Raw genomic sequence first — 20,094 nt, 5'->3', positions numbered from 1 at the left:
ATTCTCTATATTCTCAAACTCCCATTAGCTCTCTGTATGGGTCACTTAACTTGTCTTTCTAATGTTATCTTTTTGTCTTTCTGTGATTTATTATGTGTGATTTCTTTAGATTTTCCTTCCAAATCACTATTTCTCTGTTGAGCTCTTGCCTAATGTGTTTAACCCATCCATTAAATTTTCAATTTCAGTAATTGTTTTTTCAGTTCCTAGAAGTTCTAGTTCTTTTAATAGTCTGTTATTCTGTATACGTGTTTTGTTCTTTATTTCTTGAAACATTTAAGGCTATTGCAACATCTGAATGGAGAGGAGGGGTGATTCTCTTGATAATTGTTCACAGTGCATGGTATCCTCATGTGTGTTGTGATATTTATTGTAAACTTGTTCTTAGGACTCTGGGAATTGTAAGAAACCTGGGGTGAGAGTTTGTTCCTCCAGAAAAGGTTCATGTTTAAATCTGCCAGGAGCCTAGGAGTTTCCCAACTTCGGACACCTCTAAGTTAGTTTATTGGCTGGATATTTCTTAACCATCAGGCTGGTGTAAATTTGTACCCTAACCTATTTTGAGGCCCTGTCTATGATGACATATTTATAGGAGAGATCTTGTTCCCCCTTGACCCAAAGCGAGAGGCTAGTGTACTTGTCCTATCTTTTTTTTTTTTTTGAGGAAGATTAGCCCTGAGCTAACATCTGTGCCCATCTTCCTCTACTTTATATGTGGGACACCTACAGCAGCATGACTTAGCCTAGCAATGCCTTGTCCGCACCCGGGATCTGAACCGGTGAAACCTGGGCCGCCAAAGCAGAACATGCGAACTTAACCACTGTGCCACTGGGCCAGCCCCTGTCCTGTCTTTTTGAAGGTGGATTTTTGTTGGTTGATTAGTTTTGGTCTCCATTTTCACTGAAGGCATTTGCCTTTATGGTTTCTGGGTTTGTTTCCTCAGTGTGTACTCTGCCCCGCCTCTAATTTATGTGAGACCAAAGGCTTGGCTCCTATACCTCCATGTGATATCCTTAAATTTTAAGAGTCTAGGTTACTGCCAAAATAGATTCAGGGTAACCATTAGTTTTAGTAACCACTTAATGCTCTGGATTCATGCTACTACTTCATTTTTAGCCCTTGAGAATCTCCCTTGCTTTTGTGCAAACTCGGCTATGCATTCAAGGATGCCTTCAATATTTTATCTTATATTTTCGAGTGTTTTATAGTGAGAGGGTTTCAAATGTCTAACCTACCATATTTCTAGAAGGGAGTTTCCAGTATTCCTTTTTTTTTTTTTTTTTTGAGGAAGATTAGCCCTGAGCTAACATCTGCTGCCAATCCTCCTCTTTTTACTGAGGAACACTGACCCTGAGCTAACATCCGTGCCCATCTTCCTCGACTTTATATGTGGGACACCTGCCACAGCATGGCTTGACAAGTGGTGTGTAGGTTCACACCCAGGATCTCAACCCGTGAACCCCCGGGCCGCCAAAGCAGAATGTGTGAACTTAACCATAAGTTGCACCACTGGGCCCGCTCCCATCCAGTATTCCTTTTTGTATCTGCACTATTTCTGTCCATGGTGTACTGAAAAATTGGTTTTTGTCAGACCATTTGCTTATGCTTTAGTAGTGCGTCATATCAGGAGAGCATCCTAATTTTCTAGGATATTCTAAGGAAGCCACAGATTGACAGGGAACAGTTTTAGGCACTATCCTTCAGCAAGGGTACTTCGGGGAGGCAGGCGATTAGTTTCTCAGACCTTCCTAAGACAGCTAGTAGTCTACTGACTTTGAAAGGATTTAGTGACACTAGATCTCGGTGAATCCCCAGACACCTTAAAAAGAATGTAATCAAGTATTTTATAATTACTTCTTAAAGCAAAATTACTTTTTATTTGAGAGAGCTTTTTCTTTTTTTTCTTAAGATTTTATTTTTTCTTTTTCTCCCCAAAGCCCCCCGATACATAGTTGTAGATTTTAGTTGTGGGTCCTTCTAGTTGTGGCATGTGGGACGCCACCTCAGCATGGCCTGATGAGCCGTGCCATATCCGTGCCCAGGATCCGAACTGGCGAAACCCTGGGCCACCAAAGCGGAGCACACGAACTTAACCACTCGGCCACGGGCTGGCCCCTGAGAGAGCTTTTTCAATAACAGATTTATCAAGAAGTGTCTGTTGGGATTCTGAATGGGATCTGTTTGAAAAAGGAGTTTTGCTCCTAAAATAAATGGAAAGAACTGCTGTAGAACATGTTAATTTATTCTGAATTTCTTAACAACTTCAAGGTGTTAGTTATAATTCATAAGAACGTGGTATTTCTAGTTTGTTTTTATAGTAGTAGTCTTAAAATTCCACTGGTCTTATTCTTCCCATCTCACCAGCAATATATAGACATCGCAGTTGTTTGTTTTTTCTTCTAGGTATGATTGTAAAATAATTAAAATTGCAAAAAAAATTGTTTTTACATTTCATATTAAGAATGGCTATTTAAAAAACTACTTGCAGGATGTTTTATAGTATCATGTCACCTTTATTTCCATCTAAGCTTCCCCATCCTCATATATCTCTATAAATTATAAATATATTATTACCCCTTAGTTCTTATAGTATGAAACTGAGGGCCAGAGAGCCTCGTGATCTACTGATTAGTAAATGCTCTAGACAAAACTGTGCTTCTTCAGAGTATCAGTAAGTGCAATATAAATGCTTGTATTAAGTAGGAATTATAAGATAGATAGATGGCAATAATTAATTTAAAAGTGAATATGTTACTATCTGTTGGAGATGAGGATAGAAATAAGAAGATGGCACTATAAATGTTATAGACCCTGGAGTCAGACAGACTTTGGTTTATATCTCATTTCTGCCACTTAATAACTATGACCTAAGGCAAGTTACATAACCTCTTTAAGCCTGAGATTCCTCTTGAAGAAAGGATATAGGTATACCAATAGTGTCAACCTCATAGTATCATGAGCATTAATTACATGCATATAAAGCACTTAGGCACAGTGCCTGCTAAGGGAATAAATGAATCCTTGAATAGCATCCAGGCTCATTGGAATCCTATAAAGCAGGGGTTGGCAGACTTTTCTGTAAAGGGCCAAACAGTAATTGCCAGCCACATTCTGTGTCTGTTAGATATTCTGTTTTGTTTTTTTCTGTTTTTAAAAATATTTTAAGATATAAAAACCGTTCTTGACTCACAGGCTGTGGGCCCAGTTTGGCCCCTGGGCTGTAGTTTGCCAGTCTCTGCCATAGAATGTTACCTTTCAACACAGCAGCACTAGAGCTTTCAAAAACATACTGAGTTTTTCCCTCTTAAACTTTTAGCCTTGATTTGACAATGTTTCTTGTGTATTAGGTGCTGTGTATTTTAGTTATTGGCATCTATATTTTTATATAGCTGTGTTTTTTTCTTCTACCCATCTGTCAGCCAACTTTATCCTAAAGTGAAATGGTTTAGACCATTTCCTTGGGCCCTTGATCAATTGTCCTTTTAAGAAATCTGTATAGAAGCTAATATGCTCCAATTTCAATATGAAACATTTTAGGAACTTTTGACAGAGAAGTAATCATTATTCTCTTATTATTGCCTTTATACCAGTATTTCCATGTGAAGGGCTTGACCCCTTAGGCCTGTTACTTTTGTTTCTTCCTTAATGGTATTTTCTCAATTCTGTTGTGAATTATCTAAACCAGTTTTGGAACTAAGACAGGCCTGTGGAGTTACTGGAGTTTCCTAATTTTCTACTGATGAGAGTTTCTAGTACACTGGGAATTCTTAGGACAGTAACATGATTGCTTTTGTCCTTCCTAGTGGAAGATGGTAATATTGATACATTCTTGGTGACCCAGAAGATGGGTTGGGTTCATATCTTTTCTTCATTGTTTACTTATAAAGCCTTAGTTTGTATGTGTGGTTATAATTCTCAGGCTCCGTGTTACCTTAACATCCTTGCTAGGAAGTAAACTTTAACCAGAAAGAGAAATTATCTGTTAGAAAACATTTCTTTTTCTCTTCCAGTTGAAGCTGCAAAGTCTCAAGCTGGGCCCTTTAATGATTCTACTCATATATCTCTTCAAGAAGAAAACCAGTCTTCTGTCAGTCATTGCCTCCCTGACACTTCTACAGTTACTGAAGAAGGTTTATTCAGCCAAAAGAGTTTCCTTGTTCTGGGTTTTAGTAGTGAAAATGAAGCTAATATTGCAAATATCATCAGAGAAAATGCTGGAAAAACTGTGTCCCTTCAGAGCAGAATTGTTGCTGATTACGCTGTGGTTCCTCTGCTGGGGTGTGAAGTGGAAGCAACTGTGGGAGAAGTTGTTACAAATGCGTGGCTGGTAAGAAAACACTATAGCAGTCTCAAATATAGTTTTGCAGGATATCTCAATACCAAGAGTGTTAATGTGTATCTCTTAGGCAGTTCAATTCAGGTAAATTGGTGTTTGCATTTGAGCACTGTTTAAATATTGCTTTTAGCAAAGGAAATACTAAAATATGAAAATTTGCTACCTTCTTGGTCCTGATCCTGGTAGAATAGGAGTTATCGTTTCCTAGAGGCCACAGCAGCAACATTCCTTCTTAGCACATTACTCCAGATCATTTCGTACTATTTTGGCCTTCCCTGTTTTCTCATGACCAAAGCATGATATGTACCTTTCTATTATTCCATCTTGTTGGCTTACCACTGGCAATTTCACCATTGATTTTTTTTTTTTTAACTTTCCAAGAATTTAAAGGAAAAAATTATAAACTAATACCTTGGAAGAAATTAAATTTAAAGCAGTATTCAGTAATTTCAATGATAAATTGGCTGATTTTAATATCCTATATAATAAATTGATTATATATTTCTTTTTTCTTTTTTTTCCTTTTGTTTTTGTTTTTGTTTTTGTTTTTTGTTTTTTTTTTTGAGGAAGATTAGCCCTGAGCTAACATCTGTGCCCATCTTCCTCTACTTTCTATGTGGGACACCTACCACAGCATGGCTTGCCAAGTGGTGCTGTGTCCGCATCCAAGATCCAAACCAGCAAACCCCGGGCTGCCTAAGCGGAACGTACACACTTAACCACTGCGCCACTGGGCCGGCCCCATGATTATATATTTCTTTGATGTTGTGGTTTGAAGTGTATTGAGAATGAGCATACATAAGTTTATTTTAAATTAAAATTGCTTTTCATCTAAATTAAAATTACTGCTACTATGATAGAACCAGTGTTAACCACTAGTTGCTTATTTCAGGTTGATATTATTGTTTCTCTTATTTTTAAAAGGTAACTTGTATAGACTATCAGACTTTAATTGATCCAAAGTCAAATCCTCTCTTCATGCCAGTCCCAGTAATGGCAGGAGTGACTCCTTTAGTGGATTGTGTTATTTCGTTCAGCCAGTGTGTGGGAGCAGAAAAAGATTCATTGACATTCTTAGCAAATCACCTTGGAGCAAGGTATGTAGTATTTTTAGTGGACCTGTTGTCTTGGTGTACCTTCTATTTGTTTTGATGTATTTGAGAGCATTCAAATTAGAATTTGGCTGGGTGTCTTTATAGTACTTACGGGTAGTATCTAGTGTATCTATGTGATGGCCCAAAGTGGGAGAGGAGAGAGTGCTACTTCATGGATGCCTGGCAAATGTTAAGATTACAGGCACTGGGGCCGGCCCTGTGGCTGAGTGGTTAAGTTCGTGCACTCCCCTGTAGAAGGTCCCACAACTAAGAATATACAACTATGTCCCAGGCGGCTTTGGGGAGGAAAAGGAAAAAAAATAAAATCTTAAAAAAAAAGATTACAGGCATTAATGCTTACCTAGAGAAAAGGGAATATTTAAAGCTGATACATGGACCATTATTGAATATTGCTTGGCACTAAGCTTTATTCCCCTCCACGTGCCATATGGGTGATTTATTCTTTTTCAGTATACATTCGTTGTTTCTCTGGTTTTCAGCCAGAAATGCAAATGTTAAGTGGGAATAATGAATACTTTGGAAGAAATAAAATGTATTTAAAAGTTACCTCCAAAATCCAAATTAGCCCAACCCGTGTGATTAACTTATTAGATGGTGGCTGTTTAAAAAGGAAGTAGAAACTGTTACAGCAGTGAATGTAAATGAGCTAAACTTTTACATTCAAAGAAGAGTCCTTTTAGATTAGATCATGAAGCAACACTTAAAACCCTTTTAAACACGCGATATACCTCGGGGCCGGCCCCGTGGCTCAGTGGTTAAGTTCCAGCGCTCCACTTCAGAGGCCCAGGGTTTTGCTAGTCCGGATCCTGGGCAGGGACATGGTACCGCTCGTCAGGCCATGCTGAGGCAGCATCCCACGTAGCACAGGCAGAAGGACCTACAACTAAAATACACAACTCTGTACTGCGGAATTCGGGGAGAGAAAGCAGAAAAAAAGATTGGCAACAGTTGTTAGCTCAGGTGCCAATCTTTAATACAAAGTTCAAAAGAGATACACCTAAAGCAAAGTGATTCAGAATATTTGGGGGGGAAAGTTGGGCAAAGATCTGTCAAGTAAATGCAAATGAAAAGAAAGGAGGAGTTGCAATTTTAATGTCAGGCGAGTTTGGATTCAAATCAAAAGGCATTAAACAAGAAAGAGAAGAGCACTGGAAATACAGTGCTAGTCACACTGAAGGTAAAAAGTACGTACGCCAGACTGAGCATGACTGTCATTGGTAAAGCAGAAACAAGATATTCCGAGGAATCAACAAAAATACCTTACTTGTAGGAGAATTGAATTCTTATCTTTCACGTCATGACAGGTCAAATAGAAAACAGGGAAGGATACAGATGTAAATACCACAGTTAGATATCTACCCTGAAACAGTGAACATGCCTTTTCAGGTGCCTGTGGAACGCTCGTAAACGTCACCTGTAAAGAAATTGGCCTCAAAGAAAACCTCAGTTAATTCCCTAAAGTAGGAAGAGTGCTGACCATATTCTCTAATCACAATGGAAAAAAACTAGAAATGAATAATAGAGAAAATAAAAGCACCTTACCTACTGGACGTTTTACAACTGTTTTTTTTTAGCTTGGTACCTGAGCTAATGTCTGCTGCCAATCTTCTTTCTTTTTTCCTTTTCCCCAGAGGCCCCCAGTACGTAATTGTATCTTCTAGTTGTAGGTCCTTCTGGCTCTTCTGTGTGGGATGCCACCTCAGCATGGCTTGACGAGTTGGTACCATGTCCACGCCCAGGATCCAAACCAGTGAAACCCTGGGCTGCCAAACTGGAGCATGTGAACTTAACCACCAATAAAAAGCTTTTTGAAAAAAACTGAAATTGCAGAAAATCTAGAAAATGAAAACAAGAATATGACAACCAACTCCGTGGGGTACAACTAAAGCAGTTCTCAGAGAAAAATTCAGTAAAGTGGCTCTGCAGAAAATTAATATACAGAAATCATTGACCTTCATCTATACCACCAGTTAGAAGAGCTAATGAATACAAAGGCCTCTTACCAGGTCTGCGGTAGAAAAGAAGACACATAGCAGCAAGTTTAACATGAAACTTGAAAGAGCTCCAGAAACTTGTAAAATGCTATTGAGGGAAATAAAATAAGGCTCAAACAGTAGGAAAGGTGTACATGTTCTTGGAAAGGAAGACTGAACATTATAAAGAAGTTTCTGTTATCCCCTGTGTTAATGTTTACGTTTAACATGATCCCAATAAAAATGCCAGCAAAATTTTTTAGGGAGGACAATAAACAAACTAATTCTAACATTCATCAGAAAAGATGAGCAAGCAGGAAAGTTATGAAAATTCTGAAATAGAATAGTTATTTAAGTATACTTTGTAAAACCTCACTAAATATAGTGTAGCTATAAGTAGCAGAAAGTTCAATAAATGAACGAAGTCTAGAAATAGACCCAAATACAAATAAGAATTTAGTGCATGATAAAAGTGATATTTCAAGTTACTGTGGAAGAGATGGTTTAATCAATAAATAGGGTTCAGTAGAGTCTGAAGACTTCAGAGGAGCCACATCTCTTACCCAGATAAGTACCAAATGGATCAGTGGGTTAAATGTGAAAAGTGAAGCCATGAACACACTAGGAAAAATGTGGGATATCTTAAAAACCTTAAGAGTGGGGAGCTAGAACATTAAACCTGGAAGTCATAAAAGAAAAAATTGAATTCAGTTATCTCCAGTGGTGGACTTCTGTTTCTGCCCCCACTCTCTGGTTTAATATTCTGTGATCTTGAGCAAGTCACTTAATTTCTCCGTATCTTTTCCCAGGTTGTATTTTTACAATATTTTGTAAAATATTGATATTTCACAAGTCCTGTGAGGATCAAGTGAAATTATCTGTGAAGATGCTGTGAGAAGCTGTAGTGAGCTAGAAAGATACAATGTGATACAGTGTGCTTTCTCTACTCCCCTAGTTGTTCCTGGCCTCCTTTTGGGAGGAAAGGACAAGGTGGGTGGGTGACGACTTATTAAGGAGGTAATTTTTCTGGTTATTTCTTGAAAGTCTAGTTTAATTTGCTTATGTTTTTATAAAAAGTTTAATTATAGCAAAACATTTTTATCCTAGAGTAAGCATTTGTAGGGGGATTGATTAGCTTAATTTAACCAATAGAACCAACTTTTAATCTAAGTATTTTCTTTTTTTTTTTTTTATGATTTTATTTTTTCCTTTTTCTCCCCAAAGGCCCCCCAGTACATAGTTGTATATTCTTCGTTGTGGGTCCTTCTAGTTGTGGCACGTGGGACGCTCCCTCAGTGTGATTTGGTGAGCAGTGCCATGTCCGCGCCCAGGATTCGAACCAACGAAACACTGGGCCGCCTGCCGCAGAGCACGCGAACTTAACCACTCAGCCATGGGGCCAGCCCCAGTATTTTCTTATCCTTAGAACTTTAACCACACTCGTGCATTAGAAACTTTATTCTTAGTTTGCTGGCTAATTGTGTATCTGACCATTTGCTTTTCTTTAAATATAACTTTCAGTGTTCAAGAATTCTTTGTTCGCAAATCCAATGCAAAGAAAGGTATGCTTGCCAGTACACATCTTGTATTGAAAGAACCAGGTGGTTCTAAATACGAAGCTGCCAAGAAGTGGAATTTACCAGCAGTCACTATAGCTTGGCTCTTGGAGACTGCTAGAATGGGAAAGAGAGCAAATGAAAGCCATTTTCTGATTGAAAATTCACCTAAAGAAGGTTAATATTTTTATTTTGTTCTTTTATATATATGTTTACAATTTGATGGTTTCTGGGATGTGACTGTGCCAAAGCTTGTTTTTAGGAGAGGTCATTGATTTCTGCTTTTCACATTGGGTACAGCGAGCCAGGATTGGGCATTCATTATCGGGTGGCAAAATAAATGTGTGTTCATAGCACAGATGTTTAATTTATATCTGTCCTATCAACCCTGGCACTATCTGCAAGCTAGAGGATACAAAATAATTTGGGGACATTCTAAGGTCTCAGTGTTCAAGTCTAAAGATGTGAGCTGGGATCCCATTTACTGTTCCTTCTGTGGCCCGCACTGACACACCATGTAATGAATGTGCTGTCTCATCTTTGGACTTGTGCAGGTTTTCTCTAGCCCACCTCATGCTTGCCTGTTGCTCCTCCTCATCTTTCACTTCTTGGCTTGGATGTCACTTCCCCTAGGAAGCCATTCTTGCCTCACCAATTGTGGCCCTTGTCTTGCCGTAACACCCCGTATTCTGCTTTTTATAGCTCTTACCCAGTGTTAGAATTCTGGTCTACTTTCATGTCTCCCTGCTCAACCATAAGCTCTGAAAAGGCAAGGTGTATGCCTGTCTTATGCATTATATGTTTCCATTGTGCAGCATTGGGCCTAGCATGGAGTAGCCATCTAATAAATGTTTTTGTTAAAGGTTGGAAAAAGGTGGGAGGCAGGGGTGGGAGGACACAGTAGCCCTGCTTGTAAGATGGTGGCATCTCTGGGCAAACTTGAGGGACCAGTGAGCAGCTTGGGAACATCTCTCAGAGCCGTCGCTTACCCACACTGGAAGTCCTGCAGCTGAGGCAAGCTGATGTTTAGGTCATGTTAAAGTTTCTTTGAGGACTTTCCCAAAACTGGACTGTAGTTGTTAACTCTGAGAATATAATTGGAATTTTCTCTTTATTCTGCCGTTAACTAAGATGACATTTATTTATATAATTTTTGGCAAATTGTAAGGTTTATTGAGAATACTTCAAGGCACAAGAAGCGAAACAAGAAATTAATTTCGTTAATCATTGTCTCAGTTGATGTGCTTGTCTCACTCAACGTGTGTTTAATATGCCATCTGGTGTTTCTTAGAAAGTACTTATATAACCGTGTGGTTTCAAGTGTACCTGAGAATTCACGTGAAAACTAACAATAAGATGTAAAAACATCACTTCTTGTGTGCCTCTTTAGAGACAAAAGATGACATTAGTGGCTCACGTTTGCTTCCTTTTATTTTAAATCTCTAGAACAAAGTTTGGAAACTGAAATAGTAAATGGGGTGAATCTAAATCCAGATACTCCAGAGCAGCCTGCCACACACGTGGACACGCACAGGAAAACAGCCGTTACCCCCTTAGATATGAACCGCTTCCAGAGTAAGGCGTTCCATGCTGTGATCTCCCAGCACACTGGGCAGCACTCAGTTTCCCCAGCAGTGGGCCAGCCGCTCCAGAAGGAGCCCTCTTTACACCTGGACACGCCATCAAAATTTCTGTCCAAGGACAAACTCTTCAAGCCTTCTTTTGATGTCAAGGTAGGTTTATAGAAAATGGTCCCAGAGTTAACAATTTTATAGTTCATAATGAAGTTAGAGCACCAAATTCTGCATCACCTCTAAAGTTTGCAGTAGTAAATTTTCCAGAGACATTGACAAGTGAATTCATATTATTGAGTCCTCGTATATACCCTGGGTTGAGGTAACAGCTAAAGATCTATATGGTGTGAAGTCAGGACATCTGGGTTCCGGTCCTAGGTCTGCCATGAATGGTATGACTCTAGACAGATCATTGGGCATAAGTGAGCATCAGTTCCTTCTAACGCACAGATTTATCATAAGGATCAAATGAAATGATGTAATGAAATAATTTTATAAACTATAAAATAATATAAACACATTGCTAGTTATGTTTGATTCTAGGAGTACACCCAGTGCTTGCTTTCTGAAAATGTCTCTGTTATCACCTACTTTTCAATCATTTCCCTTAAAAAGATGAGTTAAGTGTATACCTTTCTTTGATCTCCTGAGCACTGGAGTATGGCTCTCTTTCTGAAAACTTCACTCACAAATCAAGGGCTAATTTAACCTTCTTAGATGGTTTCCTTTTATTTCCTGAAGATGCTTTCTCTCCTTTAGGAGCTTTTGGCCTTTCAAGTGGCTATCCAAACCATTGTCTATGATTTCTTTATCCATGAACCTTTGTACAATTATCTGTTGAAGTTTTGCTCATAGGGTATTAAGAAGCAATATTTTAATAATTTTTACTAGTATGTTTTGGAGCACACTTATGAAGTTTACAGATTATTCATCTTCAGAAAATAAATATAAATTGATACCTGGGACAGTTTTCTTCAAGCAAAATCTTTGATCAAATCTATTCTGAAGTAACATTTTGTACTGTGATTAACACTGCCCCTCATGCCTTAAGAAACAGAGGAAAACCACTGGTTTGGGAACTGGGAGGTCTAGATCAGGCCTCTGCCTCTTAAGGCAACTCAGCTTCTTTGGGCTTCATTATTCCCATCTGTACAATCAGGGAGTGTATCTAGATGCTCTCTGCGGTCTCATAGCTCACAGGCTCTTTGAAGAGTCAGTGAAATGATTTGATTAGGCCAGAAAATAGTGGAAATATTTCCAGGCATTCAGAACATTCTTTATATTCTTTGCTGATGATTCTGAAATAGTCTCAGTGAAGGTACAGAACACATTTAAAGGTTTCGCTGTTTAGGTCATAGTTTATTTAGCAATGTTTTTCTCTGTTTTTTTTTCCTGGTACATAACATAGTACTTCGTCTTATAATCAGTGGTTCTTCAAATTGACGTAATATGGTGTATTGAATTTTTTACTCTGAAAACAGGAAGGGCCCGTGGAATAATCTCAAAATTGAACATCTATTAGGTCTTGCAATAAAAAACACACCTCTTATTTAAACTTCATTTTTAATTGACACACATCAGAAAAGTACAATAAATGTGCTGCTAAAGGAAATATCATTGTTAGCAGTTGGGAATCCACTGCACGTGTTCAGAAAGAGATCGTTGCCAGTGCCGTGGAACCTTCTTGTGCCCCTGCCCCGTCACTCCTTCCTCTTTCCTCCCCAGAGGTATCACTCCTGACTTCTGACACTATAGCTTGGTTATGCTTGTTTTTGACTTTTAAATAGGTGGAATTGTAGTGTTTATTCTTTTGATTCTGTCCCTTTTTCTGTTCAACTACCATTTGAAAGATTTATCTATGTTGCTACCTCTGATTTTATTACTGTGCAGTATTCCATTATATGGATATACCACAATTTACATATCCTGTCTACTGTTGATGGGCATTTACCTAGTTACAAATTTTTGTTCCTACAAATAATGCAACTGTGAACATTCTTGTGCATGTCTTTTGGAATGTGTGGGCATGCATTTCTTTTTGGTATATAACTAGCAGTGAGGTTGCTGGGTCGTATTTCAACTTTAGTAGAGACCAGCAAACTGTCCAAGTGGTTGTACCAGTTCATACTCCCACCAGTAGTGTATTGAGCACCCAGTGTTCCCCATCCTTGCCAACAGGGTATTGTCAGTTTTGTGTTTTTTGCTTTTTGGGGTTTTTTTGAGGAAGCTCAGCCTTGAGCTAACATATGCCAATCCTCTTTTTTTGCTGAGGAAGACTGGCCCTGAGCTAACATCTGCCAATCCTCCTCTTTTTGCTGAGGAAGACTGGCCCTGAGCTAACATCCGTGCCCATCTTTCTCTACTTTATTTGTGGGACGCCTGCCATAGCATGGCTTGTTGAGCGGTGCCGTGTCCGCACCCGGGATCCAAACTGGTGGACCCTGGGCCACCAAAGCAGAACATGTGCACTTAACTGCTGGGCCACCGGGCCGGCCCCAGTTTTGTGTTTTTAACTTTATACTTGGAAATAATTTCTCACAAAAAGTTGCAAAATAATAATAGTACAAGGAATACTCACATACCCTTTACTCAAATATATAGAGTTTTCATTCATTTCCAGATGGAAGGACTTTGTTTCATTTTTAATTTGTAGGTTTATTGCATTGTGATCAGAGTGTTGTTTGTAATATTTCTACTTTACAGAACTTACTGATCATTTCTTTGTACCCTGATATATATATCGTCGGTTTTTGAGAACATTCCTTAAAGAAGAAGATATATTCTCCATCAGGTTGTTGTGTTAGAGAGAGAGATGTATACACACACACACACGTACACACACAAGATCTAACTTACTGATTATGTTGTTTAGATTTCTTATGCCCTTTCCTATTTTTTTGTTCACTGAACCTGTCTCGTACTAAGTGGTATCTTCAAGTTTCCTAATATTGATCAGTTTCTGTTTCTCCTTGTATCTCAAGTGTTTTTTGTTTTAAATAGATAATGGCTGTGTTAAGTACTGCATAGATATTCATGTCTCTTATTTAAGTTGGAATGTGTCTGTTGTCTCATTTAATGCTTTTTGGCTTGAAATCTGCTTGCGTATCAGGATTTCAATCCCTACTCTCCTCTTATTTTTATTTGCCTCATAAATCTGTGCATTCCTTTGTTTTTAGCCTTTTTGGATTACTACGTTTTAAGTATTTCTCCCCTATATAGCATAGAGTTGAATTTTGTTTTATGAACCATTTTGAAGATTTTTCTTTCAATTAGACAGGCTAAGCCCATTCACGTTTAATATGACTTAAATTTGATCTCAGTTCTGCCATATATTGTGTTGTCATTACTTTGTGGTTACGTTATATACGTGTATATTACGTGTTTCTTCACTAATTGTATCCTCTTTGTTTCTTTTTTCATTATGGTATTTAGGAAGGGGTTTGTTGATTTGTTTTATCATCATGGTCACCTTTATATTAATATTTCTTGTAATGCCCTTAATCCCCCTTCTTCTTACTTAACCAGTTTTAAATTGTTTTCACTCTTACTTATTGCTTCCACTACAGTCGATGATCTTATTCTGTTTCTCGTTTTTCTCCCTCCTGCTATTTTTAATTACATTTTTCTCCTTTGTCAGAAAATAAAATCTTTATATATGTACTTCAACTGTGGACCTCACCCTTGTTCTAGTCCTAACTTGGCAGTCACATCTATGAAATGTGCACTTCTCTGTCCTTTATGAAGCTGCCCTGTCACCTTTTGGAGGATGAAGTTCCTGTGTACACTGCACACATGGATCCCTCAGGAATGGCCCTGGCACAGTGCCTCCTGAGTCCTGTACACTCAGGACTTTTACTGAGGCCTTGAGTCTTCGACAGATTGTTTGAATGTACTATTCTTAGTTGCTCTTTTTTTTCCTTAATCTTCCTTAAAATACTGCTCCACTGCTGCCTTGCTCTGTGTGTATCGTTTTTGAAAATTCTGGTGCCGATCTGCTTATGTTGTCTTTATAAGTTAATTCTTTTTTTTTGCCTCAAGGCCATGTGGATTTTTCTTTTTTTTAAGTCTAATAATTTACAAGGGTATGTCTAGATATTGATCATTCTCAATCAGTTTTCCCTGGCACATGGTGGGGTTTTAAATGTTTAGAATTTGGATCCTTCTATAAAATTTTTGGTCTGAGAGTTTAGAAGGATGGAGCTGCCAAGCAACTGAGTTGACTAGAACGGATTGGGATTGGGGCTTAAAGATCAAGAGTTCACGTTCTGGACCCATAAAGTTTGAGATGCTTGTTAGATATCCAAGTTGTGTTGTCAGATAGGCAGTTACACGTAAAGCCTGAAGTTAGGGGAATGGTCTAGGCTAGGGAAAGAAATTTGGGTTCTGAGTTTATGGGTGATATTTAAAGCTACCTGAGAATAGATGCCGAGAGAACAGAAGAAGAAATCCAAGGAACACCCTGAGGGGCTTGAGTTCAGAGGAGGAATCAGCAAAGGAGACTGAGAAGGAGCCACCAGTGAGGGAAGAGAAAGCCTAGAGAGTGTCTTGGAGGCCAAGCAAGAAAGTATTTGAGGAAGGAGTGGTTAACTCTGTCAGATGCCGCTGAAAGATCAAGAAAGGTGAGAACAGAAAATTGACCCCTGGATTTATGCTTATGGAGGTCACTGGTGATCTTCACAGTAAGGGTTTTGATGACATGGTGGAGGTGGAAGCCATTGTGGGTTCATATGGGAATGTGAGAATTGGAGACATTGAATATAAACAATGCATTTGAGGAATCTTACTATAAAGGGAAACCAAGAAATGGCGTAGTAGCTGTAACACAAAGCAGAGTCAAAAGAAGATTGTTTTGTTTTTTAAGATGGAGGAAATAACTATGCCAGTGTGACTGATCAGTAGAGATCCAACTGATAATATAGACGAGAGGGGAGAACTGAAGCTGTGTCTTTGAGTTGGTGAGAGCGGTTGGGATCTAATGCTCAAGTAGAGGAAAGTACCAGAAGGGAAGCAGTGTTCATGGCACAGGTGCTGAAGATGGGGAGATGCGGTATGGGAGCTTCTGATTTCTTTTGTTTGTGAAGAATTCTTTTAAATGCTGTGGAGAAATAAGAAATTTAAAAAAAAAAAAAAAAACCTTTAGCAAATAGAAAGCCTTACCATATTCTTGCAAAAAAGATAAAACATTGCAAAGATCTATAAAGGTAACATCCTATTAAAAATGCAAACAGAAATAGAATAAAAAATCTGAGAGGAATAATTGGGTAAGCACTAGCCCTATTAGTTACTAAAACATCTTTTGCAGTCATTGAAGCAGTGTGTTATTGTCACATGGATAATCAAATCAATGCATGAGATTATGCCCCACAGATAGGAGAATGTATTAATGATAAAAATGGCATTCAAATCAAACCACTGACTAGCCATCTCAGAAAACAGATGGGATGAAACCTCACCTTATGTCGGAATAAATTTCAGAGGATCAGATACTTAAACACAAGAAGTAAAGGCATAAAAATTCTGGAACAGGCCATGAAAGAGTTTGTTTTTAAATAATCCCAGTGTGAGGAAAGCCTTTCTAACTATAACATAATACCCCAAACGAAATAAAAGATTCATATAAATTTGACAGCATTAAAAGTTCTCCACATTCAACTATGCAGATTTTATAAATGTGCAATAAAAATATTTGTTTTAAAAAATATTCTCCATGACAAAAATTTAACAAATGACTATTTGAGAATATGTGTAAATCTCAGTGGACATATATACATATAAATTTATATAATTATATTCATGCAAGTGAAGATAAAAAAAGACTAATGACCCACTGGAAAAATGGGCAAAGGATAGGAAGAGATAGCTGTCACAAAAAAGCAAATAGAAATATTATACTGCATAAAGATGTTTAATCTCATTGAGTATAAGACGATGGAAAATTAAAGCATACAGATAAATTTTTTTAACTTATCAGATTGGCAACAAAGAAAAATGTGATACCCGCTGTGCTGTCAAGCATGTTGGGAAACACACACTAATGCATGAGGATGTCAGCGTTGGTACACACATTTTGCTTAAATGGTCCCATTACTCTTGGATGTACAAAATGGTGTATGTACAAGGTTATTCGTTGCATCATTATGCCGGCCAGAGATTGTTAATCTAAATACTCAGTTGAACACTGGTTAGATGCTTTCTGCTGTGTATGTGGAATACTATGCAGGTGGGAAAGAGAATGAGCAAGCGCCCAGACAACAGTGACCTCCTCTCGTGAGGGAAGTGTGAGTGGCTTGGGACGGGAATGTATTTTGTACTTTTGAAGATTTTTCACAGTTCTCAGCTCTGTCTGACTTTTTAACCTTCCTTAGTTCCCATCTTGTTTATATCCATCCTTGCTTACTTGTTTTCTTCTGTGTTTTTGTTTGCTTGTTTTGTTTTTTGGTGTCCTTTATTTTTACTGCAACTGCAACTCTAAGATTCTAAGGGTCAATGTGGTAAGCGTCTTTGAAAATGGAAGCTTGGTAGTCTCTCTGAACCAATTTGCTGGACATTATGAATTTTTTTTCCTTCATTGTGTATAGACAGAGATAGTATTTTGTTGTTCTCACTGTTGTTTGGAGGGCAGCCAGAGAAGGTTAAAACTAATCCAATTAATTTTGAGGATTATCTCCCTTCTCTCCTCACCTCTCCTCCTTTTTCTGTTTCCCTATTCTATTTACCTCTCTCTTCCCTCTCTCTCTCCTCTTCCTCCTTTCTCTCTCCTTTCTTCCTCTCTCTGTCTCTTTCTCCCTCTTTCGCTCTCCCCCTCCATATATATAGGATGCACTTGCAGCCTTGGAAACTCCAAGAGGTCCCACCCAACAGAAGAGGAAGCTGAGCACACCACTCTCAGAAGTCATTGTCAGAAACTTGAAACTTGCTTTGGCAAATAGCTCTCGAAATGCTGTTGCTCTTTCTGCCAGCCCTCAACTGAAGGATGCCCAAGCAGAGAAGGTAGACTTCGATCTCTTATTAAAAGGAAGTTTTAGATAAAACATTTCAAGCAGTAGTGATATCTGTCTCTTTTGTTTTCCAGGAACTGGAAGAAGCCTTGAAGCCACTTCACAAGGTAGTGGTGTGTGTTAGTAAAAAACTCAGTAAGAAGCAGAGTGAACTCAATGGGATCGCAGCCTCTCTAGGAGCAGATTACAGGTAGTTGGCACATCTTTCTCTTTGGTGGTAATGTGGCCTAAATTTATAGGTAAACCTAAAGCTGTTTTGAGTATCTACAAAGAAACATTTATTTTGCCTTTTAGTGTGTTGTATTATCTACAGAATCTCTCCAGTTGACATTTAATTTACCACATCCTTTTAAAATATGCTCTGCGGGCCAGCCCAGTGGCGTAGCGGTTAAGTTTGCACGTTCTGCTTCCGTGGCCTGGGGTTCACCAGTTTGGATCCCGGGTGTAGACCTATGTACTGCTTATCAAGCCATGCTGTTGCAGGCATCCCACATATAAAGTAGAGGAAGATGGGCACAGATGTTTGCTCAGGGCGAGTCTTCCTTAGCAAAAAGAGGAGGATTGGCAGCAGATGTTAGCTCAAGGCTAATCTTCCTCAAAAATAAATAAATAAGATAAAACACCCTCTACCATATGAGTTCACTCTGATGTGTTTATTTTTTAGGGTATATCCCACAAATATTTGAGAACCTTTGAATATTTTGTACCAATTATGATTCTAAGAACTTGAGATCTGTGAATAATAAGTACAGTCTAGAAGAATCCTTGTCTTCAAGGAGTTTATAGTCTAGTAATATATCTAGGTCAGAGATGAAACATATTTTTACCTTAGTGATTTTCAGATTCGAGTCCTGTGAGTAGTTCTAAGTACTGCAGCACTCCTGAATTAAAATGGTCTTTTTTGAGGATGTTTTAATTTCTATCATTTTCCCTACTTTGGAGACATAGATTATCAGCTCTTCCCTCAGCCTGACAGCCAGGCTAGAGACAAGTCTCTAGCACAAATGGCATCAGTGTCGGGGACTGAGACCCTCCGTACCCCAGCCACGCTGAGTTGACTGTCCTCCTCCCCTGTCTGCGGTGCTGGCTTTCTCGATCACTTGTATTCAGCCATTCATAGGTAGCATAATGAGTGGTCTTACAAATAGCTAACAGTTTGAGGAATATGATTAGCTTCATCTTCTCCTTTGTAAGTCTTATTCCAGTTAGCTTTCTATTTGATAAAGAAACGAGATCAGGAGAATTTAAAAGTAAGACATATGTGTGATAGTTACAGGCATCCTAGTGTTCAATGCATCTATTTTAGAAGAGTGAAACTTTCTCATAACTATGATTTGTATTGTCTGTTTTGTATACATTAGTATATAATATGATCTATTATAGTATATAACTACCTCTTATTGTATTTATATTACCGATTCCTAGTTGCTGAGCACCCAGTATGAGCCGAGCGTCATCTCATTTCATTCTCACAGTAGCCCTGTGAGGGTGTATGTATTTGTCAAAATTGAATGCTTCCCGGGATGTTCTGTTTGGATATGGACTTGATGTAAGACTTAAAAGGAACATATAGGACTTGTGTTTTTATAACATTTAAAATGCCAGTTCTCTCAGTACAAAAAACAGAATATATTACTGAAATTCCAGAGTAGGATTTAACTGGTCGATCATATTAATTTAAAGCTTTCCTTATATCTATTCCTGAAATAGATTTCTCAGACTTGGCAATGGATGAGAGCAAAGAACCCTTTAAAATGTAGAGGTTACAGTATTTACGTGTTCATAGGGTAATGACTTCTGAAGTGAAGATGTCCCAGATGTCCCCTTCCATAAGCTAGCACCAGAACATCCTGAAGAGGCCATTTGATACTATCTCCCACCTCCCACCAGTGAAACATCTAGACCAGATCTGCTCAACACATCCGATGCAGCATCCCCTTTTTATTACATATATAACGTTCCCTATACTAAAATGGATTTCATAAACATAACTTGCCTACTTTTATAATTTTAAAAAATAAAAGTCAATAGGAAGCACATAACAATAGAATATATTTTTAGTATATAAATACCTGTGTCTGGCAACATGAGAAGAAATGAATATTCATATTTTTGAATACATACATAAAATCACTTCAATTGTTACAGCCACAGGGCTGAAACAGATATGGAGACTCAGATTCCATGAGCAGCATTTCTGTTGGTAATAGGACTTTACCAAGAGTTCACAATTTGGCAGTGTTCCCAATGAAGCAAAGTACATCTTCCAGCAATTACTCAATAGCTAGTTGCATGTCTGGCATATTAGTGTATATTAAAACTGCAAAAAAACCCCGTGTGTTTATATGTAAAATAGGTTCCAGACTCATCTAATTATAAGCAACTTTTTTTACCTATGTGAATTTCTGTCAGGACATTAGAAAATCGTGTAGGATATGGAATAATTGTATGTGTGACTGTTCTCCAGAATTTCTAGCAGCCCTAGGTCTTACTCACTAAGTGCTGGTAGCGCCCCCAACATACAAACACACGCTATTGTGA

The 20,094-nt window shown here is 38.3% G+C and overlaps 1 protein-coding gene across 6 annotated transcripts in view; it reads left to right on the top strand.

Annotated features, from left to right (window-relative positions):
* TOPBP1 (DNA topoisomerase II binding protein 1) overlaps nucleotides 1–20,094 on the top strand; it is a 59,813-nt gene that overhangs the window by 16,424 nt on the left and 23,295 nt on the right. For all 6 annotated transcript variants that reach the window (XM_070576069.1, XM_070576067.1, XM_070576065.1 and 3 more), the window contains 6 exons: nucleotides 4,012–4,328; nucleotides 5,262–5,434; nucleotides 8,947–9,158; nucleotides 10,428–10,714; nucleotides 17,372–17,545; nucleotides 17,628–17,743. In XM_070576069.1, coding sequence (XP_070432170.1) covers nucleotides 4,012–4,328; nucleotides 5,262–5,434; nucleotides 8,947–9,158; nucleotides 10,428–10,714; nucleotides 17,372–17,545; nucleotides 17,628–17,743 — 1,279 coding nt within the window. The remainder of the gene's footprint in view (nucleotides 1–4,011; nucleotides 4,329–5,261; nucleotides 5,435–8,946; nucleotides 9,159–10,427; nucleotides 10,715–17,371; nucleotides 17,546–17,627; nucleotides 17,744–20,094) is intronic.

Source organism: Equus przewalskii, chromosome 15 (genome assembly GCF_037783145.1).
Source record: "Equus przewalskii isolate Varuska chromosome 15, EquPr2, whole genome shotgun sequence".
Taxonomy (NCBI): Eukaryota; Metazoa; Chordata; class Mammalia; order Perissodactyla; family Equidae; genus Equus; species Equus przewalskii.
The sequence above is the reverse complement of the archived record's forward strand: the minus strand, read 5'-3'. Positions and strand labels throughout refer to the sequence as shown.